Source organism: Dipteris shenzhenensis, chromosome 25 (genome assembly GCF_047967505.1).
Source record: "Dipteris shenzhenensis isolate YYH24624 ecotype China chromosome 25, Dip_SZ_1.0, whole genome shotgun sequence".
In the NCBI taxonomy this organism is placed as follows: Eukaryota; Viridiplantae; Streptophyta; class Polypodiopsida; order Gleicheniales; family Dipteridaceae; genus Dipteris; species Dipteris shenzhenensis.
Genome location: NC_141620.1, coordinates 18,276,147 through 18,303,149, shown reverse-complemented (window position 1 = coordinate 18,303,149; position 27,003 = coordinate 18,276,147). Strand labels below are relative to the sequence as shown.

The 27,003-nt window shown below is 46.9% G+C and overlaps 1 protein-coding gene across 5 annotated transcripts; it reads left to right on the top strand.

The window, feature by feature from the left end:
• LOC147885542 (uncharacterized) lies at positions 1 to 27,003 on the top strand. 5 transcript variants are annotated; one of them, XR_015543454.1, is made up of 10 exons: positions 1 to 90; positions 167 to 258; positions 345 to 566; positions 3,987 to 4,092; positions 4,296 to 4,344; positions 14,597 to 14,715; positions 14,800 to 14,942; positions 15,180 to 15,266; positions 26,280 to 26,655; positions 26,753 to 26,998. XR_015543454.1 is itself a non-coding variant. In XM_087396694.1 (9 exons), the coding sequence occupies exons 1-9, from the start codon at positions 69 to 71 to the stop codon at positions 26,538 to 26,540; spliced, it is 1,098 nt and encodes a 365-aa protein (XP_087252820.1). In that variant the 5' UTR covers positions 1 to 68; the 3' UTR covers positions 26,541 to 27,003. The 5 variants fall into 5 exon arrangements, 2 of the variants coding, with proteins under 2 accessions (XP_087252820.1, XP_087252819.1); XR_015543455.1 differs by lacking the exon at positions 26,753 to 26,998 and having other exon boundaries at positions 15,173 to 15,266; positions 26,280 to 26,416; XR_015543456.1 differs by lacking the exon at positions 26,753 to 26,998 and having other exon boundaries at positions 15,173 to 15,263; positions 26,280 to 26,300.

Sequence of the window (27,003 nt, the reverse complement as noted above, 5' to 3'; positions counted from 1 at the left end):
CTGGATACAGTACTGAAAATACACTATATCTTCGACACTAGATTTACCGTTTGGGAAAAACGGAGGAGATGGAGTCCATAAACATTGCAGGTTGCTTGCTTTCCTTATGATTTACAATAGTTTCACTTCCGATCCTTTTTTAGAGTAATCAAATTTCCCCTTGCAGACAACCGAGCTGCTCAAGCTGACGAAATTCAAGTGCTTCAATCCATCTATGGTCACGATTGCATTTTTCACAACGATCAGCCTTCATGTGAGGTGTGTCTTACAGCTTCTTCAGTTTACAAATTGAGCGATGGACCTACGGTTGTGTGCTTTTGCAAATTGTCCTCTTTTGGTGGCAGGTTTACATTCATCCTGCGGGTGACGATCGGGAGTTAGATTCGCCTCTCCGTCTCTGCGTCTACTTTCCTGATTCCTATCCATCGACATCGGAGCCGATTGTAGAGATGGAGGCGCCTTGGCTTCATGAAGGGGTGCGGGGGAAGCTTAGTGAAGAATTGCGCAAGATTTTTTTGGAGAACATTGGGAACGTCATAATCTTCACGTGGGTCGAGTGGTTGAAGGTAACGCGGGATCCGATGGCATTGTAATGTATAGGATTTTTTCATGTGGGTGGACGATGCGTGCTAATGTCAAGAATGTTGTTGTTACACGACAAATTTAGGCAATTTTCCGAATGCATTTACTTGAAACTAAATATTTTGAACTGCAACGCATGCAGCTTCCTAATAGGTGCACTATGAGATGAAAATATTAATCGATTTCATCAAGCTTACAAATCGTAAGACTTAAGAAGAACGATAAAGGTGACTATGACAAGTGGCCTTCTGAAAGCTTCTCCTAGTAGACCATATAGAACTAATATCGAATGAAACAAATTAACACCCTTTTGGAGGCAATAGCAAAGATGTCCCCTAGAGGGTTTGATCGCCCAATATGTGCGCCATGATCCAGTCGTGCATTTGGATGCATTTTGGTCATCATTTTCAAAGCTATGCATTGATGCTCCATGCCTTTTTTAGAGAGCTCTCATTTGCTATGTCATGTGAGATGTATCATTAAGGATTTCATTGTAGCCCACGATTAAAGGTTGGTCAAAGCTCTCATTACGTTGCAATCATAATGTTGCGTTAACCTTCAACTCTCGTGTTTGACAGTTATAGATGGAACTTGTCTTTGGACGCCTTTGATGACGGGGAGTGGATTGGAGGCCGGGCTGTTTGATGGGTTCTTTGGTGTGGGGATAGCTGTCTTGGGATTCTTTAATGTTTATGCAATGTATTGCTGGAAGAGAGCTCCCTTTTGGCAATAGCTTATCGATTGGGTGCTTATGGATTGTTGGAGGTGACCTTGATAACTTGGAGTTTGAGAAGGACAAGCTAGGGATGGCTTCCTTTTGTGCCATACCTTCTGTAGAGAGAGATATGTAGGATCAGCTCATTTCTCTATCCGAGGACGTGATGCTTGGTGGGAGCCCGAGTTTACTAAGACCTAGGGGAGCCTACGTCCCTTCTTTGGCCAGTGTGGCCATGACGTGCTCTTGGAGAGACTGGATAGGTTCTACGTTGGTGATTGGCTTTACATAGAGGGGGTTGCATTGGAATTTGGTAGGCATGACAACGTTAGATCGATCACTCTCCATCTTTTTACTTGTGAACAGCGGTGCTCCATTAGAGAGGGATGACGATCTCGGAGGCTCTCTTTCAAGAGGAGGTGCCATAGCATGGATCTAGCTTTTAGAGGATTCCTCCCCATATGGTGGTTGGGCCCTTTGGACAGCATATGCCATTTACAGGAGCAGATAGATGCCAGGAAATTCTAAAGTGGTTCCAGATGGAGGAACGCAAAGAGGCTGTCGTGCCTATGGAAGTTGGAAAGAAACTCAGCAAAACCTCTGAGGCGACGGATACAACAAAGTATCGACAACTGGTGGGAATGTACTCTATCTCACCCAGAGTCACCACAAAACGTGTTTCGCCCTGCACAAAACATGTATGGCCGCCATGTGCGTACTGCTGCTTGTGCCTGTTCGGTGTTCTGCCTTGGCCTTGCTCATCCTTGCCTACCCACTCTAGCCTCTACCTCTCCACTCTTCACATTCCCTTTGCTTGTGCTTGCGTTTCCTAGGCCCTTCCATTCCCTTTGTTCTCGCAGCAGCTCTCCTCTAGCAAGCTGGTCACTTAGTTTCAGATTTTCCTATCCAATTTGCATTTTTCATATGTATAATGTTATGTATATGTAAAATATAACATTTTGGTTTCCCATTGATGTCAAATTTGAAAGTTGAGAGTTTTATCTTCTGAGAGAGAGAGAGAGAGAGCATGATTGTTGATGTCTAGACACTAGAGGTGGTCACATCTGTATTAGACTTAAGTATTTTAGATCATATGTATTGTTATTAAATTGTATATTTTACACATATTAAGTATGCGCGTTTCTGGATGAAACTCCTCTACGATTTTCGAAATGTTTCTAAAAGAAACCCTGAAACCCGTTCTAGAAACATTTCTGGTGACTTTGACCTCACCAACACTTGTCCTGACATTGCATTCTCAGTGGGACTATTTTGCCAATTCTGAACAAAGCCACGGGGGAGAATCATTGCCAAACTTGCTGGCGCGCGTTTCTGGATGAAACTCCTCTACGATTTTCGAAATGTTTTTAAAAGAAACCCTGAAACCCGTTCTAGAAACATTTCTGGTGACTTTGACCTCACCAACACTTGTCCTGACATTGCGTTCACAGTGGGACTATTTTGCCAATTCTGATCAAAGCCACGGGGGAGAATCATTGCCAAACTTGCTGGCGTGTGTTATGGTACCTAAAGGGTATTATAGGATATGGAATCACGTATTGCATAGGGTTCTACTTCTTTGGGTTTTGTAATTCTGATTGGGCCAGAGATAGGGACACTGAGCGTTCCACAACTAGCTATTGTTTTCTATTGGGGAACAGTCACTTTTTCATCCACGGAGGTGAGTATTGAGTGGCCTGCATGGCATCATGGGAGTTCTGATGGCGCAAGTGGAACCTTGAAGACATGGAGGTTCTACAAGAAGAACCGTTGGAGATCTCCTGTGAAAATCAAAGTTGCATTGCGATTGCAAAGAACCGAATGTTCCATGCACGGACAAAACACATTGCGTTTCACTACCATGTCATCAGAGAGCTGATAATGGACGAACTAATCGAGCTCACCTATTTCCCAACAATAGAAAATGCTGCAGACATATTCACCTCTTTCTTGTGGAGCATCTCATTCGATGCATGGGGTTGGCCCACATTGAGTTAGTGAGAGGGGATGGTAGAGATCACAGCAGGAAGTGGGGCGTGCTTTGGGCTGCACACATCAGTGTTTTTGTGTGGGGAGAAGGGCTGCTCAAGGCACCCTGACATCTGCATCTACAGGCTGAACTGGGGTCGGCAGACCTAGGTTATTGGCCAATCCAATTGGCCACCTGGTTGGCTGGTACATGCCCTCTGGTCAGATCAAACAGGTTGACCAGGTTGGCCTGGTGAGGTGCAATGTACCTGGTCTACATCTGCTCAGCGGTTTACCCTAGTTGGCTGAACCTGGTCAGCCAGGTTTAGGGCTGTAAAGGAGGCTCCTGCCTCAGTCCTTGCATCCAACTGAAGCTCTCTTCACTGAGGCACACAGGAGCATACACTGAGAAGTAGCAGCCTCCATCTCCCTCAGTTTTGGTAAGCATCCTTGGTTGTATTTTGCCCAGCACATGCTGGAGTTTGTGCCCTACCTACAGTCACACTTTCCCACGTCTGTGGATGAATATACTGAGTTCTTTTTGAGGTTCTACTTGCTGTCCTTTCTTCTGCATATCAAATGTTTTATGTTGGTTCATTTACAGTGCACTGTTGGGTGTGTTTTGGAAAGAGTTTGTGTTCATTTTCTGCTTCGTATAGGTGCTACAGCGAGCACTTGACCTCTGACACTTTTGAAAATAACCTAGGTTAGTTTTGTGTAGGAGCAAGGTTGGTTGTGGGAGGAGGCAAGAAAATGGACTGAGGCTGAAAGAGATGCCCAAGCCCTTGGAGTGGGATGTCAGATGTTAGTATCAAGTGGAAGTACAGGTATCAGAATCATGTGCTTTGAATCTAGTTTTTGGTTTTGCCAAAGATAAGGAATGATCTGACATGTATGTCATTGGACAACTTCTTTCTCATGATATTCTTGCTAGGCACTTACATTTTTTGGATAGCTTGGAAGTAAATAAAGAGACTTGCATTTAACTAACAATTTGCATGACTAATGCTCTTCGTTACCTTGTGCATAGATGAAAGAGAAAATGCTGTCGATGGTTCGATGGCAACATCATCTGAATCGTATGTTATGGCCTTTGAACACTTTTCTTGCTTCTTTAAGTTTTTATGTGCGCGCGCGTGTGTGTGAGGGAGAGTTTAGTAGAAGTCTTCAAAAGATCAAAGGGTGAGACTGAAAGAAACCTGATACAATGAGTTGTAAGGGTGGAGCCTCTAATCGGGCATCATCACCCACAATGCATACAACATGATCAAAATCACATCCAATCTAATCCATGAGAGAAGCTTGGTCTTGTGGCCAGGGTGGAAGGTCAAGGGGCCCCGGCAAGGAATGAGGTGGTGATGACAAGAAACTTGTGATAGAGCATTGACAATGGTCTCTGTGTGTGGTCTGCTGTGGTCTCCTAGCAGTGTCCCTACAAGAGCCACTGTAAACCCTGTCCATCATGTCCCCGATTTGGTGAACATGGATGGAAGATGATCCGTGCTTCAACCCAGTGTCAAGACTGTCACTGGCTCTGGATCTCGGCCTCGTCGACTACTTGTGAACCGCTGGTTCGTATGATCTGTGATCGTGCTCTGGGTAGAGTCTGGCTGTGTGCCCTGAGCCCCCCTCTATATATTTAAGTCTTCGAAAGACTGAAGGATCTATGAGACTGAAAAACCCTAGATACAATGAGCTGAATGGGTGGAACCTCTAAGCGTGCATCTGCGCCCGAGACAAGTACAGCATAAACATAAAATCACTAGTACAAAGTGTCAGCCCATTGAGAGGACAGAAGCTGTGTTGTGCCGTCACGATGGTAGTCTTTTGTATGCTGGTGGAGTGAAGTCCACGAGAGGCTCTGATGATGTGCAGGGCTGTGGCTGCACAAAACCCATGATAGAGCGCTGATGACGGTTAATGTGTGGTCTGCTGTGGTCTCCTAGCTGTGGCCCTTCATTGTACAAGTGCCATTGTCACATGTTTGTACCTCTAGTATGGTAAACATGAAGGGAAGATCCCTGAACACGATTTGTGCATTGACACGCTGATGGATCTGTTGTACCTGTTGGTCCAAGCCTTGGCGGGCTTGCTAGTTTTTGCTATCCGATTGGAGAAATATGAGACCAGGAGAGACATAGAGAGGTTTATCAATGTCTGCAAAAGGCCACAAAAGCCTATGAGACCAAGGAAAATTTGAAATCAACATGTGGTATCCCTATGGGGAGAACTAGAGGTCTATCGCACCTCCAAAAACTATTAAACAAACATGAAAAAGTCCATGTGTCAGGAGCGGATCTTGTCGTGTCATGCCTTGTTTCGTGTATCATATTGTATGTGTTGGTCATGAGTAACCTAAGCTCTGTATGTGCTTGATTGGGTCCCACGAGCTTTGGTGTCTATGGAACATGTCTGAGATCTTCTATTGGTTTCCACAAATGCTCTGTGTAGTGTGCACTCGTGAGGCGGCCTGATGTCGAGATGCTGTAAGGACAGTACTCCGAATGGGATGGATGCTCGTTGGGCCTGTGTCTAGTCTCCTACTGACCTGGCATATCTGGAACCTGGTGTCACGGTCACGGTGTCTCCCAATTATCTCTTCTCCTATAAAGAAGTCAGCAATCTTTTGCTGTCCAGGACCTGGTCCTGTGGCCTTGTGAATGTGGACGTGAGTCAGGTAGCCTTGAGTATGAATAGTGCAGCACATTCTAGTCTTGGTGATGAATGATTCTACCCATGTTCGTGTAACCATTGGTGAGAGGTCTACACATCGTGGAGGTGTCGCCCTTGGACAGGATTGAGGCTGTACTAGCTGTGGGCAACTGTTGTAGCTATCTCCTTGCAAAGCTTAATAAGCAAAATCTTTCTTCTTGTGACCTTGGACATGACAGTGATAAAAATGTTCCTCGTACTTTTCGTATAGCTTTGGCTCTGAGACCACGCAGAAGATGCCTCTAGTTATTAATCTCAGATACCGTTTAAGGACAATATAACCTATCACAATAGCATACTACTACCTGCTGCAAGCACCAACCATGTATGGCAATATTATACAACTAAAACTCCATGTATAGATATGTAGATGGAGTAGAAGACCTATCCCAATAGTGTACCACTACCTGCTGCAAGCACCAACCAGGTATGGCATGCCTATGGACACTATGCTGGACCTAGTGCTGTAGAACCATTTCCTACCGTTATGTGCCTCTTTGTAGGCTTCAATAGCTGCCCGAGGATCTCAATATGCTCAATGTGTATGCTTCAGTTGCTCTCCACAGAGTGTAGGTATGCACATTGAAGTGCCCTAGATTGCTGCCTCAAATATTCATCCCAGGACCCAGTTGCTCTCCAACCATGTGTTGGTCTTCACACTGGATGCCCCTCAAGACTGATTGGCTGAATGCCAAATGACCTCCAAGTGGGGTCTTTATATAGGGCTGTATGCCCTGCACAACTGGCCGAACTGAACGTAGGGTTCAGCCGACCAGATCTGGCCAACTGACCTTCAGTCTGCTGACACTAGTTAGGTTTCTGCTGATCAGTCCTACCGACTGCAGACCAGGCTGCTCTTGTAGGCCCTGGCTGCTGCAGCAGGCCTATATAAGGCCCTTCAAAAAAAGTTTTTTACATCACATATATTGATTATGGTTTGCAAGCAGAATAAAGAGAGTTCACAACAATGACAAGTGTGATTCACACCCCAGGTCTTTCAGAATTATGGAAATTTCAGAATTATGGTCCTTGAAAATATAAAAAAGCTAGACCACTAGAAGAATGCCAGTATGGTCATTTCACAACCATGAGTGTCAAATACAGGCTAGACTGCTGTGATAAGTTAGGATTCAAGATGAAATGTAATGAAATTTTCTTTAGGATTTTTGAGAAGTGGACAATGAATAACAGTGTAAATAATGGGAAAGAGATTACAATGACTCTTGGAAAGACTACAGAAGCCAATCATGGGATACAATCAAGAAGAAAAGAGTAAAAAAGACAAATATGACAGCATCAGCAAAGTGCAACAAAGTACTTTGCAAGCAAAGCAAAAAACTACGTCAGTAAAAAAGAAAGAACCACGAGTAGAGGAGTAAGCAAAACTAACAACAATGAAGAGCTACACTGACAAGAATCAAGCAAAGAAAGTTTACATCAACAACAAAGTTCAACATCAAAGAAAGGAGCAGACAAGCAGACCTACATCAACAAATGAAAGAAACTTCTTGGAGTTCCTGCACCTTGCTTCAAGGGAAGACGTGTTCATAACAAAGACATAGTTGAGCAGCTGGTGTGGTTTTGCAATTCTAATTTCAGACACACATGGGTTGTAGACAAGTCCATTCGTTGTGTACCAGGAATGTCTCCAGGAAAATGGAAAATTGATGTTGGTGTATGTGTTACAATCACAGTTACGCTGAAACGCGTTTCAGAGCCCAGCCAGGCTTGAAAGGCCGTTTCAGAGAAGCCCCGTTTTCTGAAACGCGTTTCAGGGTCTGAAGCGTTTCAGGACCCTGAAATGGCTGGCTGAAACGTTTCAGCCAGTCTGAAACACGTTTCAGAGCCCTGCAACGTGCTGTTTCAGACAACACAGGCTGCTAGGTCTCCAAAATCACGTGGAATCCGCTGCCAGCCCCGTTTTTTGTCTTTTTGCTTTCGATTTTGGCCTCCTTCCACTCCTTCAGCCTCATACTCTCTCCATCCTCAAGGTTTTCCAGCCCTCCTTCAGCCCCATTCACTCCTCTCCTCTCCTTTCTCTCCTGCAGCCTGCTTCAGCCCTTCATTATCATCTACTCCCCTCCCTTGCTGACGTGGCGTTTCCCCGTTTCCGCCCTCCCAAAAATCCCGAAACGTTTCCATTTCCGTTTTTGTTCCCCGTTTCCCCGTTGCCGTTTTCCCTAACTATGGTTACAATGGAGGAGTGGATTCAATCGGAGAAGGGTAGTTTTGTATTTTGAGAAAATGGAAGCTTTGAAGTTTGAAGGGGATGAGGAAAAAAAGAGAGTGCAATGCTGGGCCAATGTAGATCACTAACAAGTGCTACGATGAGACCTTTTCATCGTGATGGACGAGTAGTCAAATGGAGGTCACAGCTCAACAAGGAATTCAAACAAAGAATAGAGAAGGCAAAAGCATCACATGCGCGTGTGGTCAGTGAGGATGTCATAATGCCTAATGAATTGCTTGTATATAATGTCACAACCCCAAGATCAATTGCAAGAGGTCTCACGTATTTTGTCACCATTTCGCAGTATCTATGCACATGTCCAGACTACACCGGGAGAGAAGCATAAAGGAGCCCTTCGTGCCTTGCAAACATATGTATTTCAATTTTATTATTGTGCTTGGGTTGAGTGATATCATTCATCAATTTATACACCAAGAGGCTCTCACTAAGCTTGGGTTGTATCAAGCTTCAGTAGTCCAAGAAACCGTTGAAGGTATTGTATGCTGCTACTTGCAAAAGATGCAACTATGGTGACATCTGTGCACTTAGTACAGTGGAGGAAAGGACAAATTTTTCTTTGCATAAGGTTGCAAATATTTTGTATGACAGATACAATAACGACATTTTCAAAGCTATTTGCACAGCTTTTTACACAAAATTACATCTTTGATTCTAGTTACATAGCTTTTTTGTTGTGTAGCAGGTTAAAGTTCTCTCATATTCAGGATTTTTGTTGTCTCAAAAAAATATTTAACCTTTGCAATTGAGAAATGTGAAACTACATTTGGTGCTAATTGTTAACTCCTAAACCATTTTACAGTATGATACACATGTCCTAACTTCATAGGTATCTAGAGAAAAAACAAAAGGAACCCTTCATGCCTTGGATCCATTCTATAGAAATGTTTGTTAGCCTTAAACCTTTCTTAACGGAGGACTTTCTCAATGCTTGCTCACGTTTTCTCGCTCGCTTGTTTATGTTTGCGCACTTTTCCTTGCTCGCTTTATGGTAATGTAGAAGCCAACGCAGACTTGGTCTTGGAAGTGGATTAGCTAGGAGAGTTGTCCAAAGTGGAGCCCCTCCTGCAAAAGGTAGTGGTATCCTCCTCCAACGTGCATAGTCTATAGACCCATTGCTCTCTAGGTGTGTCTGTAGGTGTCCCTGCCTCGATTGTCAATTGATGGGACAAGACCCTCTTCTTTCCAATGGCAATCCTAAAAAAAGTAATGGGGTTTGATGATCACTCCATCCTTCGATACTCTCAAAAAAGTGGTTGCGATAGAATTGAATCTTGGTGGGGAACTCTTGGTCCCCCCTCCCTCCCATTAAAAGAAAAAAAAAGTTCGGTAGCATATAGAACTGGAGTAGATCTGGTGATATGATACGGGTGATCTCATCTCGTGGATCAAGGGGCCCTGTGCATCCAAGTTGTACTAGTAGGGGGAGTCGGTCCATCTGAAAACCCGGATTGGCGAACCGTTTGGATAATCGTGCATACCATGCCATGCTAACTCCAACATCTGCTAGTCTGTTGGATGACTCTAGTGCCAACCTCGGTAGTCTCTAGCTGGGCAAAGTCTAGACCCTATAAAGCAACGCCGTTTCGGGGCAGGCATTTTCTTTGCCCCACAACAGAGCTTAGGCATCTCCCACCATTTCTTTCCTCCCCCCTGCATGCGACGTTCGTCTGTTGAGTGCTCCCCCTTTAGTTGTTTTGCCTTATCTCGGCCTCCTTTGGTAGCTCCCCTCTCTGCTCGCTCCCCTCTCACAATGTGGTCTACAATGGTGTAAAGGATCATTTTTTTCATGTTCCTTGGGATTTTCAAAGGCATGGTTTCCAAGCTTAGAGACCATGGAAGAATGGCCTTCTAGAGCATTTTAAACATATGTATAAAATGATTGATAAAACTTTTAATCTTTTGTAATGTTTTCATAAATGGTATATGTATGACACATGTATAGATAACAAGTGAGTACAAGTACTCGTGAGCACTGCCTTATGTTCTGCAAAATGCAAATGATCGTGAAGATGAATGGATGATTACTCTGAAGCACTTCTGATGGAAGCATGTGTGTAGAACCATTGGAAAGTTTGAGAGTGCTATAATGCAAATGCAAAGTGATGTGCAAACTCTGTGTGTGTGTGTGTGTGTGTGTGTGTGTGTGTGTGTGTGTGTGTGTGTGTGTATGTGTGTGACTGTCTTCATTATTCCGAATTTTTAAGCTTTTATGGAGCATTGGAGTATATCGATAGAGGAGGATAATGTTGATGAGTGGATTAGAGAAAGAAAGAAAGAAAGGTGTATAAACGTCTTTAGGAGACCTCGTGGGTCTATGAGACAAGATACAAGATATATGTAACCCATACAAGCCACTGTGGGCTGAAGCAAAGGGCTCACTAAGGCCCGTAAGTGCTAAAAATGCAAAAAGCTAGTACAAAATATATAGGCAATCAACTGCTAAGAAACAGAGCTCCAAGTACATGCGGAAGTTCTATATAAGCCGGCTCCTTGATGGTCCTCTGATGTGATGCAAAGAGCTCACGTATCTGTGTTTGTCGGGCTGTCTCCCGTGGTGGCGGTGGGCGCGTTGTCCTAGATCTTTGTATCATATGGGCTACATCAAGAGTAATGCCTCGTCTCTGGCAGTCTCCTTTGCGGAGGGCTGAGATAGGTCGAACCTCAATCGTGCGTGGAGAGAGAGAGAGAGAGAGAGAGAGAGAGAGAGAGAGAGAGAGAGAGAGAGAAAGAGAGAAGGTTTATTAAAGTCTTCGGAAGACTGATGGGTCTATGAGACTGTGAAAATCCTGATACAACGAGCTATGGTAGTGGAGCTACTAAACGAGCATCCATACCAATGCAAAATGCAAAAATGCAGAATGGCAATACTAAGCTCTAAGTACAACATAGTCATGTCGATGGTCGACTATATATCAATCTCAGCATCATCATCAACATCATCATCATCATCATCAGCAGCAGCAGGATATCAAGATGGATGAGGCAGTGGAGGCATGAAGTCGGCAATAGAGTGCTGTCGGCCACTCAAAGGTGTAGTCTTGGCACGTCTCCTAGTCGTAGCTCTGCATCTGATCGGGGCTACTATGACCCCCATCGGTCGGACTCTGACTCTACACAAGGAGGGGATGTCCCCAAGTGTGATCTGTGTGTCGACCCTCTGTTTGAGCTGTCGGGGCACATGCTTCGGGTCACGGTCATGTTGAGGCCTCGTCTCGTGGGTTTCCATGTGATCTAGCTCAAAGAACTCCGTGATAGAGCTCTGAGAGGGATCAGCCGAGGAAGAAGTCTGCTCTTGTCTCTGTGCTCGGAGTATTCTCTCGCACACTGCTGGTCTGGGTAGGAGAGGAAATGGGCCAAAATCCCATAGCTATCTCTGAAGAGGTAGGAGAAACGCCCTCGGATCTCATAGTAAATAGGACACCTGAAGATGAAATGCTCCTCTGTCTCAACCTCATGCATGTCACACAGTGTGCATATGCGCCTCTCCTTGGGTAGTTGCTCTGCTCTGCCGCTCTCGATGCGAAGTCTGTGTGAAGAGACTCGGAACTGCCCAAGAGAGATCCTGAGCGAGTGGGGTAGGTGAATCTGTGTGTATCCCGAGGGGCAATGAAACCCTCCGCTGTGATATGTAAGAAGTGATCTTTGTAGAAGCTAAGCTTTACTGGGAGTTCACTCTGTCCCAACCAGGTCTGAAATGTGTGTAGTTGCAGTAGATCCCCAACCAGGTCCGAAATGTGTGTAGTTGTAGTAGATCCTCATGGATAACCTGGTTGACCTCGTGTGATAGGAGGGGAGAAAACGGAGCATCCATGTTGTACTGGAAGGGAGGTAGTCTATCCATGTGGAGCCCCAGTTGCTCAAACAATCTCTTTGTACGTGCATACCAGCACCTTTGGTCCCCTCCTGTTGCAAGTGCCATAGAAGAGGATAGAGCTATCCATGGTAGCGTGCTACGCCCTGAGGTGTAATCCCCATATTCCCTGACTCTGTACAGATACTTGATGACCTGAAATGCAGCATCTAGCTGTAAAGGGGGTGACCCAAACTTAGCGTGAATGATCTGGTGAGGAACGGATGGCTTACCTGTTGAGAATCAGCATCTCCAGGAGTGGCCAGCCGACCAGCCCCCATGCAGCAAGGGGGGCCAGAGGGGGTAGGCTGGCCGACCAGCTGGTCGGCCCAGTTGGCCTGACCGACCAGGCTGGTCGGTCCTGCCAGACTGGCCGACTTCCCCCCTGGCCTGCCCTATAAAAGGGCCTCCTTCTCTTTACTTCCTATCTCTGCAGTTCTTCTAGCACTTCTTCCAGCAGCTCCTCAAGGCTCCTCGCTCCAGGCTCCTCCTGCTTCCTCGTTGCAGGCCCCTCCAGCCTTCTTGCTCCAGGCTCCTCCTGCCTCCTCGTTGCAGGCCCCTCCAGCCTTCTTGCTCCAGGCTCCTCCTGCTTCCTCGTTGCAGGGCCCTCCAGCCTTCTTGCTCCAGGCTCCTCCTGCCTCCTTGTTGCAGGCCCCTCCAGCCTTCTTGCTCCAGGCTTCTCCTGCTTCCTCGTTGCAGGCTCATCCAGCCTCCGTGCTCCACGCTCCTTCAGCCTCCTCGCTCCAGGCTCCTTGAGCCTCCTTGTTCCTAGGCTCCAGCCTCTTCGCCTCAGGCTTCTGCCTCCTCGCTCCAGGCTCATCCAGGCTCCTCGTTCCAGGCTCCTCGTTCCAGGCTCCGTGCTCTCAGGCTCCAGCCTCCTTGTGCCCAGATCCTCTGCTCCAGTTCAGCCCCTTCTGCAGCTCCTGTTTCTCATCCTGTTCAGGACTCCTTGTATTACGGTTGCTGCCCTGCTTTATGGGCTAAGTTACAGCATATCTGTTTGTGGCACATCTTGTTGTCTCTAGTATTCTCTGTGTGATTCTGTAGCTTCAGTTTGCTTACATCTTCCGCTGCCACTCTTGACATTACCACGAATCATCCGTGATAACATGAGAACCTATAGCCGCTCCACACAGGCCCACTCTGTATCCGACAAGTTCGGCCCCCAACATGGGCTGCCGTACATCCCCACTGGGCGAACCAAGGAGTCAAAAAGCAACCCCTTGGTGCGTGGACCCTGAAAGTGCGAGCAGAAGCACTACCTCTCTAGTATGGCCAGTGAAGCTTACCCTCTGCTCAAGCGTGCCTGCATCGCGGGTCTCATAGTGAAGCTGGGTCCGGAAAAGATAACCCCAAGATGAGAGAGAGAGAGAGAGAGAGAGAGAGTTGAGAGAGAGTTGATTGGGGGAAGCGGAGAGAGGGAGAGAGAGTTGATTGGGGGAAGTGGAGAGAGGGAGAGAGAGAGAGGGGAGGAGAGAGAGAGACTAGAATAGAAAGTAGTTAATCAAGGCATGAGGTGTCCAAAAACTATTGGGAGGACACTTTTTTGCAAAACTCTTAGTAGAGCACTTCCCTTGCCAGGCAGTGCTAATAAATATATAACATTAACCTTAAAAATTGAAACTCCGTTTCCACTGTTTCTTCTGGTGTTCGGAGCTCCAAAACACCATTTCCGGCCATGCTCCATTTTCCTGTTTTCGAAGTGGGGATGCCCCGAACTCAGCCAAAACTATATGATGTGGGACAGAATGCCTCTCAACTGAGAGAGAGAGAGAGCGAGAGAGAGAGAGAGAGAGAGAGAGAGAGAGAGAGAGAGAGAGAGAGATTAACGTCTGCAGAAGGCCTCATGGGCAGAGAGAGAGAGAGAGAGAGAGAGAGATTAACGTCTGCGGAAGGCCTCATGGGCCTATGAGACAATGCAACAAAAGTGGATATACATCAACGTTAGTTATAGACTAAGAGTCGTGTAGAGTGCATGTTGCCTCTCCAAAGTTATTATAGGATAGCTATGGTCTACGAGAGAGAGAGAGAGAGAGAGAGAGAGAGAGAGAGAGAGATGATACGATATGTGATCTTGAGACGGTTCAGGATCTATGGGACTGGCGATCACTATTAAACTATATAGTTGTCAATTACATCGAGTGAAACAAATCTCTACTAAACTTTCTGTCTTGAGTATTCTCTGGGCTACTTTGTGTGCTAGCCCGAGGACTTTGCTGCGGTGCTCCAGGACTTCTTATTGATAGCTTCCAAGCTTTTGGGTTGGCTGTTCCAGTAGATTTTTCAGGTTACCCCTTCTGCCATTATGCTTGTCTCTGAAGGGCAGATTTTGCATATCCTTTCCTCTCTTGGGATCCTGGACCATGCCCATCTACCTGTCTCCACCTTTAGATCATGCAAGCTGGTTCTTATTTTGCAGATTAAATGGCGGGGGTGGGGGTGGGGAGAGAGAGAGAGAGAGAGAGAGAGAGAGAGGTTTACAGTGGTAGTAGGTGCTCATTTATGTACACATTGACAGAGTTGTGGAGAAATCAAAAGGAAAAGATGTGTTGATTGAGAGGTTGGATGACAAGAACATGCAAGAACTCGATACAATTTTGGGTATTACCCATGGTGCTCCTTTCACAGAAAAGAAAAGTGAGTACTGTGATGGTTTGATTTCCTTCTACGATTACATTCTCTTTGAAATTTATCGGAATAGCTGAGAATTCTTTATCTCAGGTACCTTCCAAGCACACCTCGCTGCAGTTAGAACCGTAGATCAGGTAGAGACCTTGATGGAAGCCTTACTGCAAAACCGAAAGATTGCTGGAGCAACACACAATATCATGGCATATCGCATCAGCATCCCTGAAAAGGGCACAGTTACTTTGCAACCTATCATATGCACTTGCCTTAGTTTTGCATGCTTGAACTCATTATTGTATTATATATGTTTTGCTGTCTAATTTTGGATGGTATTGACTCCATTTTAGTCATGATGTGCTATATATGCTCGGGAACTAAAATTTTGTAGTTTTAACTGTATAACCTAATGTCTTGATCTTGTGACAACATTTTGCATGCGATTGTGACTTTGTTTATTGTGATCTAGCAAACAGATTTTACAAGATTATGATGATGACGGTGAGAGTGCGGCAGGAGGGAGGCTCCTTCATCTTTTACAGATTGTGGATGCAGTCAATGTGGTATTTTCTTTCACCTTTCTATGGCATCTTTCAATAGTCTCTCTTGTTGGATGAATCACCACAGATGGTGCCAGCCTTTTTTTTTTTTTGCAAAGAAAGGAACCTTCTCTTAATGCTAGGAAGACTTCATACAAAACAGCAGCCCTGAAGGTGCTGAGTATGGAAAAAACGGGAAAAGGCTGAAGGAAAAGACCGGCCAGTTCCCAGCTCACTACCTAGGGGATCTCTGGTAAAGGCTGAAGGAAAAGACCAGCCAGTTCCCAGCTCACTACCTGGGGGATCTCTGGTACTGGGGCTAACAGCCAGGTAGGGGGACTATACAACCGGCGAATCCCTCGTGGAGTGAAGATGTAGAAAACTCCTGCAGGCCAAGCCTTGTAGAATCGAGGACGCCTCTCGATAGTCGCCCTAGAGCTTGGAGTCCCATGCTCCCAGGTGGAGTGTAGTGTGTAGATGATATCCTGCTAGATGGCGACCAAGGTAGCCGAGGGTGGAACCAGGTGCTCACCCATCACGAGACTGCAGCGAGCCACCCAAATGTTCCACCCAGTGGTGCTGGCTACCACCTCCCAAACGCTCTCCTCCGGAGGAGGAGGAACTAGGCTGTCAGGAGGGACTGCCTCATGGAGTGCTATCCTCTGAATGCTTTGACCCTGTATCCGGTAGGTTGGGGAGATCTCATCAATCTGGAACGCGTATCCGTAAACCAGGCCACCATACCCCAGGTGTAGTCTCTCTAAAGACTTTGCATACAGGTCATGATCTTGAGGGCTCCCATCCAAGTCCTCACTCCGCTACGACTGCTCCAAGGGCAGTGCGGGATAGTCTCCAAGAGACCATCGGAGCAACAATGGCACTGCCCCTCCACTCACATTTGCTCCAACCACGGTCCGAGGCAAGCCTCCGCGGGTGGCCAGCCAGAAGTAGGATATCTTCCTCGGCCGCAAATTGGACCATAACCGTATCCAAAACCTAGAATGGACATTCCGGGGCACTCTCTGGGTTACCCAATGCCTCTCTCTCGAGGGAGTCCACCTCGAAGAGTCCATCTGAAGCCTCTTGCCAATCCGTGTGGTGTAGGAAAAGAAGGGCATCTCATCCACTTGCTCGGCTAGGCCGCCCCTGGAAGGCCAGAACCACTCTCCCAGATCCCAGTGGACCTCCCTCAAGGTTTTGCTCTCCCACAGCCAAAGGCGCCATCTGGGGGCATCCTGCTTTGAGATATTGGGAGGGTCAATGTGCCACTCCTTCCCCAAACGTCCCACCACTCTGATCATCTGCCAGTGGATCCCATCAAGGCTCCCATCCATCTCAGGGTCTCTCTCAATGAGTGGTTGAAGTAGGCCTCCAGGTCCTACATGGCAAAAGCCGGGGTGCATGCTGCCTCGTTGCATCATCATTTGCAAGGGGACACCGGTCCGAGAATGGCTAGGTCAATCTCTCTCATCTGTTGTCCCTCCATACTCGAAGTCCCTCCCACGAGGACTCAAGAATGGCTAGGTCAATCTCTCTCATCTGCTGCCCTACCCCTCGTAGATGCGCTATGGCGTCAAGTGTCGCCTTTTCCTCCATGTGTAATCTTCTCCATCTGCCAAAAGACCCGGCCGGACCACTGTCCCAGTGTGCCCAACCAATGTGAGTCTGCTATCCGAGCATACACCCCTCCTGATCTCTGATCTTTGGGTGCTACATAAGGGCTGACACTCAAACTCCTCTCTGCATCTGGACGGAGCACGAATGAGACCCCTTGCTAGTCTCTGCTAGACCCTATGGAGGCTCCTCATTGAGGGAGAACCCTTCCCTGTAAAGGGGGCCTCTGAGAAGATCCATCTGTGTGAAGGTTGCCACTGCCCCCCAGTGCGTGGGGTGTTCCTTAGGAGCCCTTGTTGTAAGAGGAGCTTCCAAGGCTCTGCACTTGGGGTGAGGCCGGGAACAACCAACTTGCCCAAGGGGCTCTGCTCTGTATCTTTGGATCAATGATACCCAAGCCTCCCAGTGCCTGCGGCATGATCACCATCTGCCAAGCGACCTGGGCTCTAGTGCTCCTCGTGCCGTTCGAACCTACCCAAAGGAAGTTTCGAACTGTCGGAGTTGCCCAATGCATCCTCTGTGAAAGCACCAACAGGAGGTGATATACTAGGCCATGGCAAGGAGGACCTGGTTTGCCACTAAGGCACGACCTGCTAGGGAGAGTTTGGTTGAGATCTCCAGTAGAGAAGGTTGCGCTGAACACTCTCAAGGACCGCGGCGATCTGGTGCTCTGTTGTAATGTCAATACCAAGTTGGCATCCAAGGTATCTCGTTGTTTGGCCTTGCGGTATCCATGTGAAGCCAAAGTCACTCCCCCACTCACGAATCTCATGTGTCTCCTCATAGCCTGTGAAGAAACCTATGGATTTTTTCCTGTTGATCTGTGCACCCGAGGCCTCGCAGTAAATAGACAAGGCGCCCCTGACTCTCTCCAAACTCGCTATGGTGCCCTCAACATACAAGGCTGTGTCATCTGCAAACTCGGAGTCAAGCAATTCCTCCTGTCTGATTGGGAGCCTCAACCCTGTGAGGCCCGCCACTTGTGATCTCAAGTAGTAGCCCAAAGCCTCTGCCACGAACAAGAAGAGGAAGGGAGCGAGTGGGCAGCCCTAGTGGACCAAGTGAGAGAGAAAATGCCTCGCTAGTGTGACCTCCAATAAACATCTGACTAGAGCTCCCCTCATAATGTCATGACAAGAGAAATGATTATTTAGTTAATTAATAGTCATTAGAACTTTATTATTGTTAGGCGCCAATTTGATGGTGCGGTTATATGTTTGTATTTATGATCGATCAAGCGGTGTAAATAGTACCGCCAAAACTATGTAACATTGGCCAATGATTAGTAATAAAGATGTGCACACACGTGTCTAGGTCCTAGGGGCAATAGGAAAGGGAAAGGGTGCATTAGAGTGCATTGAATGGTAGGTGCATGGGTCATAGGCTAAGGGTAGGTGTAAATGGGAAGATGGAACTTGAGTGATCTCAAGGGACATTAATGAAAGGGTATCACCCTTTCATTGTGAATCTCACGTAGCATTCTTTCTACCACATTGCATTCATCCGTCATCTCTCTCCCACCTTGCATGTAGGTCGAAAAAGAAACAAGTACTCTCACGAGGGCGCTCTTCCCCATTGGAGCGAGTGGGCAGCCCTAGTGGACCAAGTGAGAGAGAAAATGCCTCGCTAGTGTGACCTCCAATAAGCATCTGACTAGAGCTCCCCTCATAAAGCGCAGAAACTCATCTGACCCATCTGTCTGAGAAACCCAATCTCTACATAGTACCCTCTAGGAAGGACCACTCCACCCTATCGTAGGCCTTCTCAAAATCCATGGCCATCGACTGTGACTCCTCCCTGGACCAATCCACTACCTCCTAGAACGTGAAGATGTTGTCTAGGATGTTGCACTCCTGGACGAACTCGGTCTGCATGTCGTGGATGATGTTAGTAAGATGGGGCTGTAACTGCAAGCTGAAGACCTTGGCGAGGATCTTGTATGCAGTATCAAGCAGAGTGATCGGTCTCCACTGTCGGATGTTTGACCTATCTCCCCCTTTCGAGATCAAACAAATCCTCCCCCTGCTCAAGGACTGAGGGAGGGAGCATGTGTCAAATATCTCTTGGCAAGCTAATCGAAAAGGGGTGGAGATAATCTCCCAGAATTTGTCGAAGAAGGCCGGAGTCAAAGCCATCCTCGCCAGGACACTTCTAGGTCGGGAGAGCCTTGAGGGCTTCCCAGAGCTCCTCATCTGTGAAGGGCTCCTCTAGTCTGCTGCATAAATCCTGCGAGACTAGTGTCGGAACGTGATGCCAAACTACCTCTTGGGCCACAAGACTAGCTGGAGTCATCCTCCGTCTGAAAGAGCTGACTGCAAAAGCCTGTGGTTAGGTCTAAGATCTCATGCGGGTCAATGTGCATGACGCCCTGTGGATCTTGGAGACGTTGCAATTGTGTGCCTACCGATCGAGGCCCCATGGTGTGAAAAAACTGCTTTGTCATCCTGTCTCCCTGTTGTACCCACTGGGCCCAGGAAGAGTGATAGGAGAACTCAGCCCGTCGAATCTCCATGTCTTGAAGCTCAAGGCGAGCGCTCTCAAACCTTTCGCTAAGCCAGTGAGAGCCTGGGTCTTACTCCTTGAGCTGCTCTATGGAGGCGAGGTCTCTCCTCAAAGCCCGCTCGCGCTCGTGAAGAGTCCTCCTCCCCCTAAGGGCGTGAGCCTGCAACTCCTCACTGCTCCTCTGGATCGCATCAGCCACCCATGTAGCTCAACCCTCGCACCGTGTCGTCTTTGATTGCTTCCAAATCCCTGCCATGACCTGTTGGATCTCCTCGTCCTGTAGGAGGTCCTCTGGAATGGAGACCCCCTTCTGGGAGAGACCTCGATGAGGCTGATATAAGTGAAGTACTACTGGAGAACTGGAGAGTGCTCTGACATCGTGGTACTTGCCAGCATCCGATAGAGCCGACTCTGTGCAGTGCCTGGTCCCCAACATAAAAACGGTCTAGTCTCTCAAGTAGTCCATCGTTTCTCCTTTGTCCGAAGGAGAAAAGGAGGCTGCCACAGGTGTCCTGTCGAAATCTGGCTCTTGCCACGGGTCTCAGACATTGATCATGAAAATGAACTGCTCCCAGGTGCTATGCCCTGTTGCTGGAATCTCAAAGAAGGAGGCGCCGCCTTGCTTGTCTTCCCCAAACTCCAGGTTGTTGAAGTTCCCTCCAACAATCCAGGAGTCTGTGTCCGAAAGACACTCTGATAGCCGCCTCCAAAAGGCGGCAGTGTCTGCACGCTGGGGCATACACGTTCAGGATCCCAATCCTGGAATCTCCCGTCCTAACTCCCATCCAAACTTCTCGTCTTGGGATGAGCTCGCTTTGATCGTAGACCTCTGGAGCCAAAGTCTGCGAGATTGAGATGCAAATCCCTCCCCTCCGTCCTACTGCGGGGGACCGCTCCTCTCGACCTCTTCCTGGGAGAAGGTGGTGTCGTCCTCTGATGTCTGATGCTAAAAACATGTGCTTCTGAATCAAAAGGATATCCATTGTCCGTCCTACCTCTGCCCTCTGCAACTTATACCGGAGTATCAGGTGCTGCGGTTGGCTACGAGCATGGTCGTGGAGCCCTTGCACGTTTCAACTCATTATGGTCCAGCTCATGAGGATGGGGGTGCAGAAAACAAGGCTCTTCTGTGGGTGGGTGCTTGTTCCAGAAATATTGCCTTATGTGACTTTGCTGGAGGTTTGGAGGGCAAGTAGTTCGTGTCTGTGTGATGATGTACTAGGGTGGATAGCGGCTCAATGCCGATCTTCCATGCCCACTTCATCATGAAGGAGACTTCCACCCTGAATAGCTCTGCACACTTCTGGAGGGGCCAGTAGTATGCCTGCTCCACCTTTGCCTCCAGCGGCAATCTTATAACCCCTACCGTCAAACCACACATCGGCTCCTCTCACGTGAAGCTCAGCTGAAAGTTCACCTCCACACGATGGGCGTGCCAAAGATCCAGTCCCTGTGGCCCCATCCACTCGTCCATCGTGCGTGAAATCTGATCTCCCATAATAGCATCAAACACCTCTAGGGACCACTTCTCCAACCCTATGGAGGCAAACTGGAATCCCCAAACGGGGTGTGTCTGAGAGCCCACTACGCTTATCAAACCCCCTTTCCGCGGCTGCACGACCATAAGTGTGACCTCTAGTGGTAGAGGATAAGAGTCCAGAATCTTTAGATAGTTCCAGGGTCCTAACCTCCAGAAGGGAGGGACTCTGGGCTCTCAACCACCAGTTTGATCCTGGGGCCTGACCTATGGAGGGAAGGATGGCTCTGTACTCTTTTGGGAGCCTTCGGAAGCGGGGAACATGGTGTGTCGTGTCCATATCCTCCACTGTAAAGCCATGGTATCAAGGAAAGAGGTACATCAAATGCGGGCTAAGGAGAATGGGGCTCTGCTCCACAAGTGTCAAGGTTGTATTGGGGGAGCTCAATTGGATGAGGAAGACGCCTCTTCCATAGATTGTAAGAAATCCTAGATTTACTATATTTATAAATGTGCTAAGGAACAGAAAGGAGACTGAAATAGCAGAGAACAAGGAATAATTGTATTGCTTGAGTGTCTGTAGTGTGTCATCCATACAATTGGGCCTCTCTTATATAGAGAGTGAAGAGTCACACATGAAAAGGTGTGTACTCCAAAGTGTATGTGCATAAAGAGGTGTGTACCCCTTGTGAAGGGTGTGACCCTTGATGAGAGGGTGCATTACCATAGGAATGTCTCTTCAATAGAATGTCTCTTGTGAAGGGTTGTGCCTCATAGGAAGTGTCCCGTCGAAAGGGCATACCCTTCCACAAGTGTCCATTCATCAAACCATCCATAAGTCTAGATATAGAGAAAGGAATACGTCACAGATCGTGACATCCCCTCCCACTCAAAATAAGACCCTGGTGGAGATAATGAACTGATGTAGAAAATATCATTGTAAATTCTGAAAATACTGCTGTAAAATGTCAGGGTACTACTGTAAGTCTTCATCAGATTGCCAAGTAGCGTCAGAGTCGTCCAGATCTCGAGCGTTCATGACTGGCTGAGTAAAGATATACTTTAGAGAGTGATGGTCTGTCTTGACCACCGAGTCGGCTCCCATGAGATAATGTTTCCAAGGGCGATAAGCATGTACAACGGCAAGAAACTCCTTATCATAAACCGGGTATCGGGTTTGGATATCAGAATGTTTATGGCTGTCAAAAGCAATAACTCTGCCTTCTTGCATCAAGACTGCTCCTGTAGCGATGTCGGAAGTGTCGGTCATGACCTCAAATGGAAGGTTGGGGTCAGCAATAGCCATAACTGGTGTGGTAGTGAGTGCTTGCTTGAGTTGTTGGAAACTATACTTGGTTTCGGGAAGCCACTGAAAAACTGCTGTGCTTTTCAATAATTCGGACATAGGAGCTGCGATTTCGGAAACTGATAGACCTTTGTATGGTAGAAGTTTGCCAATCCGAGAAAAGAGCGGACATCATGAACATTCTTAGGAGTAGGCTAGTTTCGGATTACCTCAACCTTCTTGGGATCCACAGAGATGCCTTGAGCTGAAATAACATGTCCCAAATATTCGAGTTGGGTCTTGAAGAACTCACTCTTCTCAATGTTGATGTAGAGAGAATTTGCACGGAGAACTTGAAAAACTTGGTGAAGATGTTGTTTGTGCTCATGTAGGGATCTGCTGAAAACGAGGATGTCATTGAGGTAAACGATGACGAACTTATCGAGGAAAGTCCTGAAGATGTCGTTCATGAGTGTCATGAATGTGGCCGGGGCATTGTTTAACCCAAAAGGCATGACCAAACATTCATAGTGTCCATACTTTGTTCGAAAAGCTGTCTTGTACTCATCACCTTCTCGTATGCGAATTTGATGATAACCTGAACGAAGATCAATATTTGAGAATTGTGTTGCATGTAGAAGTTGATCGAAGAGGTCATCGATGCGAGGCAATTGATACTTGTTTTTGATAGTGAGCTTGTTGAGGGCTCGGTAGTCGATGCAGAGGCGCATTGACTTATTCTTTTTTCCACAAGTAGTACAAGAGATCCGAAAGGGTTGCGACTGGGCCGAATGTGACCTTTGTCGAGTAGCTCGGTCACCTGTCTTTGGATTTCTTCATTTTGAGTGTAAGAAACCCGATAAGCAGGTTTCAACGGTGGATTACTGCCGGGAATAAGTTCAATTGGGTGATCCACTGTTCGTCGAGGTGGTAACTGCTTTGGCAAATCCTGTGGAAAAATATCCAGGTAGGGTTGGAAAAAAGGTTGGTTGAGGTATTCAGGAGGATCCTTTGTTGGTGTCTCCTCTACTGCCGTAACCAACAGAAGTGAAGTATTTACTTGACGTTTACGAACCCCCTTCTTTACTTGTAGGGCAGAGGCAACTGGGGTTGAAGGAGAGTCCCTACAACCAGTTAGCTCAATAAGTTTTCCCTGGTGGACAAACTGGATAGTATGGCTGCGAAAACTGATTGATGGATCATAGTCGTAGAGCCACTGTTGTCCAAGTATGACATCGTACCGAGAAAGAGGCATGATGTCGAAGTTCAACTTGTCCGTATAATGTTGGATGTGAAAAGACAAGTTTTTGATCTTGGTGTTGCACAAGAAAGTAGTTCCATTTGCGAGTTCAATCTAATAGTCCATGAGACTAGGACTAGTGGTCAACCGAAGTTTGTCGACCATAGAACTAGCTAGGAAATTATGAGAGCAGCCACTGTCGATGAGGATAGTGACCGTTGTTCCACGAATCGATCCTTGAACACGAAGTACTTGAGTGGCTTGGGAAGGTTCGGGGTTGCTGGCAAGGCTCAGGTGGATGGTATTCGCCATTCGAACAGCTTTGCCTTTCTTTTCTTGTGCTGGGGTAGCATCTTCTGTTTGGGAAGTGCTAGGTTCCATATTGGAATTTTGCTTTGGTCGCTTGGGTGTTGGGGATGTCGGCGATGACTTTGTGAAGAAGAAGAGGCGCGATCCTTGAAGGAGTGCTTCTGTTGGAATCCAGCATACGATTTCTGAGACTTCGGAGGATCTTGAGACTGTCGCTGACCTTGATGACCCGAGTTTTTTTGAAACCTGAGGTTATCTTGAGGGCGAGCACCTTTGGCCATAGTAGAGTTCTGTGTGCGATTAGCACTCTGCTTCCCTGTGTTTTGGAAATATGTAATGCGCTCTGCGTAAGCAATAGCGCCAGCTGTGGTGGTGATGTTTGCTTTAAGGACATCAATGCGTAACGAGGGATTTAGGCTTGAGATGAAAGCATGAAGGCGATCATCCTCAGTTAAACCATCAATCTCCAAGACCAATGTGATGAACTGAGAGATGTAGGAAGACAGGGAGCCTGTTTGCTCCAACTGTCGGAGTTTTGAACGTGCTTGGAAGTCCGCATTGGCAGGTATGAACTGCTTACGGAGCACGTGTTCAAAACGTTCCCATGTTAACACACTTTTGCCGTCCTTTAAGCGTCTTTGCCACCATAGGAAAGCTGTATCCTTAAGGAGGGAGGCTGCCAAGGCGATCTTTTTGCCTTCAGTGAGGTCAACAATATCAAAATACATGCGCACTTTTGCGAGCCATTGGTCAACTGTTCGGCGATTGCGTTGACTAGTGTAGGCTTCCGAAAGTTTGATGTCAAGTCTTTTAGTTTTGGAAGCTTGAAGTAAACGGTAGAGGGCACGTAGTTCAATGTTTTCTACCTCTGGTGGGAATGAATTCGCATAGTCGTCTGGTTGCGTCACGTCATCCTCTGTATGTGTGGTACTATGAGAATCTTGAAGTTGTTGGACTTTCTGGACCAAGTCGGAGATGCTGTCCTGAAGCTGGGAAATTTGAAGTTGCAGTAGTGTTTCGCCTTGTACGTTGACTTCAGGGGTCTTTTTTGGACTTGAGTCTTTGATCTCTAGAGAGGCTGCATGCGAGCGTTGCGACATATCTGAGGTCCCCGTGAGAAAAGCACGAACCTGCGCTCTAGTTTGTACCATTCCTGGAAGAAGATTCGGGCTGCTCCTTGAGGTTGCTCATGTTGGAGGGGGCAGGCGTGGCAGGATGGAACCACCCGGGGAAATCTGGTAAAGGAGGTCCTGTCTGAGGTAACACTGGTGATGCCGAAAGTGGTGTTACTGCTCGTGAGAGGACAGGAGTAGGTTCACCAAGATCTTCCTCCTGACAAACACAAATGCTCTTGCTGCGGGTGAAGAAAGGGAAGGAAAAAGGGGGAGGTGGGGCAAGGGGGGATGGACAAGGCGGGAGGGAGGAGGCGGGGAAAGGAGGTGAAGAAGGAAGCGAAAGAAGGCGGGGAGCAGCGTGATGGTACGAGACGGAGAAGCAGGGGGGGTCGAGAAAGGGGGCGCAAGAGGGCGGTGGGAGGGAGGCGGAGGGAGAGGAAGCACCGAGGGGGGTGGGGAGGAGGTGGATGATGAGGCAGGAAGGGGCAAAAATGGAGGTGGGGGTGAAGGAGTGAAGGAGGTGGGAGGGCGGTGATGAAGAGAACGCAAGGGAAGAGAAGGAGGTGGAGTCGGGAAGGGAGGGCGGGACGGAGCGGATGGTGGAAGGGTGAGTAGGCGGTGAGGTGGAGCGGATGGCGGAAGGGGAGGCGAAGGCGGAGAGGCGGAGCGCGGGATATGGAGGGGCGGAGAGGAGGCGACGAGCAGTGGCCGAGGCTGGGACGGAAGGCCAGGGCGGAAGCGGAAGGCGGAGAGGAGGCTAGGGGGGGAGAGTTTCAGCTCTGATGAATATATGCTTGACCAACAAGATATATCTTCAACCACACGTGATTTAACCTTTTAAAGTCTTTTTTGTATTGCTGGTTGTTCATATATTTGATTCTTTTGTTCTTAAGTTCTGTCAACTGAATAGTATAATGTTCTTTATCTGCTGTCATTATATCATACACGATGTCATTACAGCTTATGTGTTATGAGAGGTCATATGTTTTTAATGCTTATGCTTTCAAGGATCATGTGTACATGCATGTTGATATTTTCACATGCCTTTCCCCTTGTTTCTATTTAAAAATATATTAAATACAAAATGCTATACCTCCAAATGACCTCTCTATTGATTGCTACAACCATGTTGCAAATTGACACTTTTGTACTTAGAAATGAGACTCCATTAAATGGAAACATCAACGTCTTTCATAGCAATCATTAATGGATGTGGGCTTAAGATTCTCGCCAGAATTTTTCTGAAGGGCTGTTTATTGGAATGCTGAAATGAGTCGACTTGTATCTGAGCTGTCAAGGCCGTCATGATTATTATTCAGAATATAATAATGCATATTTTATTTGGCCACGGTTCATCTTTTTAGACAATTTTAGATTAATCGTCTTTTCTTAAAAGCATTAGGATTCTTTATTTTCTTTCTTTCCTTTTTTCAGAAAGGGTTTCTTTCTTTCTCAAGGACACTATTGCTGAAATGTATCCTTGGGATTTAAATAGGTGGTGGTTGTCTCTCGATGGTTTGGAGGTATTCTTCTTGGCCCTGATAGATTTAAACACATCAACAACTGTGCACGTTCCCTCTTAAGTACATGTGGGTATATTAAAGGAACTGGGCAAGATGGCTCTCACAATGAGAAGCAGAAATCAGAGTCCAAAGGAGCATTACGGAAAGGCAAGGTCCCCATCTACATGTGCAGAAAGCTTGCAATTGTATGTTGTCAGTGTAGCAGTAATTCAAATCTCAGTCTACGGAGTTAAATGGTTGGCAAAATTTAGCTGGATATCTGATTCACTGTTTTATCACAATTCGTTGAGTGTAAATTTTTTTGTTCAGGTAAAAGGCGATGATTAAGAGGCCTCTTCTTTGAGATAGGTAAAATGAAAATTTCCTCGGAACACGAATCTTGAGGCTCTTTTTGCTGAAACTTAGAAAAGGTATCTTATTTTTATGCTTTGATTGACTATCCCAGCTGGAACGGAGTGCTAGGGCTGGCTCCTCTTATTTATCACATCTACCACCAATTAAGTGTGGTAACCATGTATGTGCAATAAAATTGATAGTCCCAGGATTGTAAGGATATTTCCTTCTCAAATAACTTAAAACCTCCAGTAATGGCTTTTGTCACTATGTAGCAGCATGCGCACAATCATGTTATGGTCTAAATATCTGTTCATGCTGTTTTCTCTACCACATGTGGAAGATGTTGAGGATGACAATTTT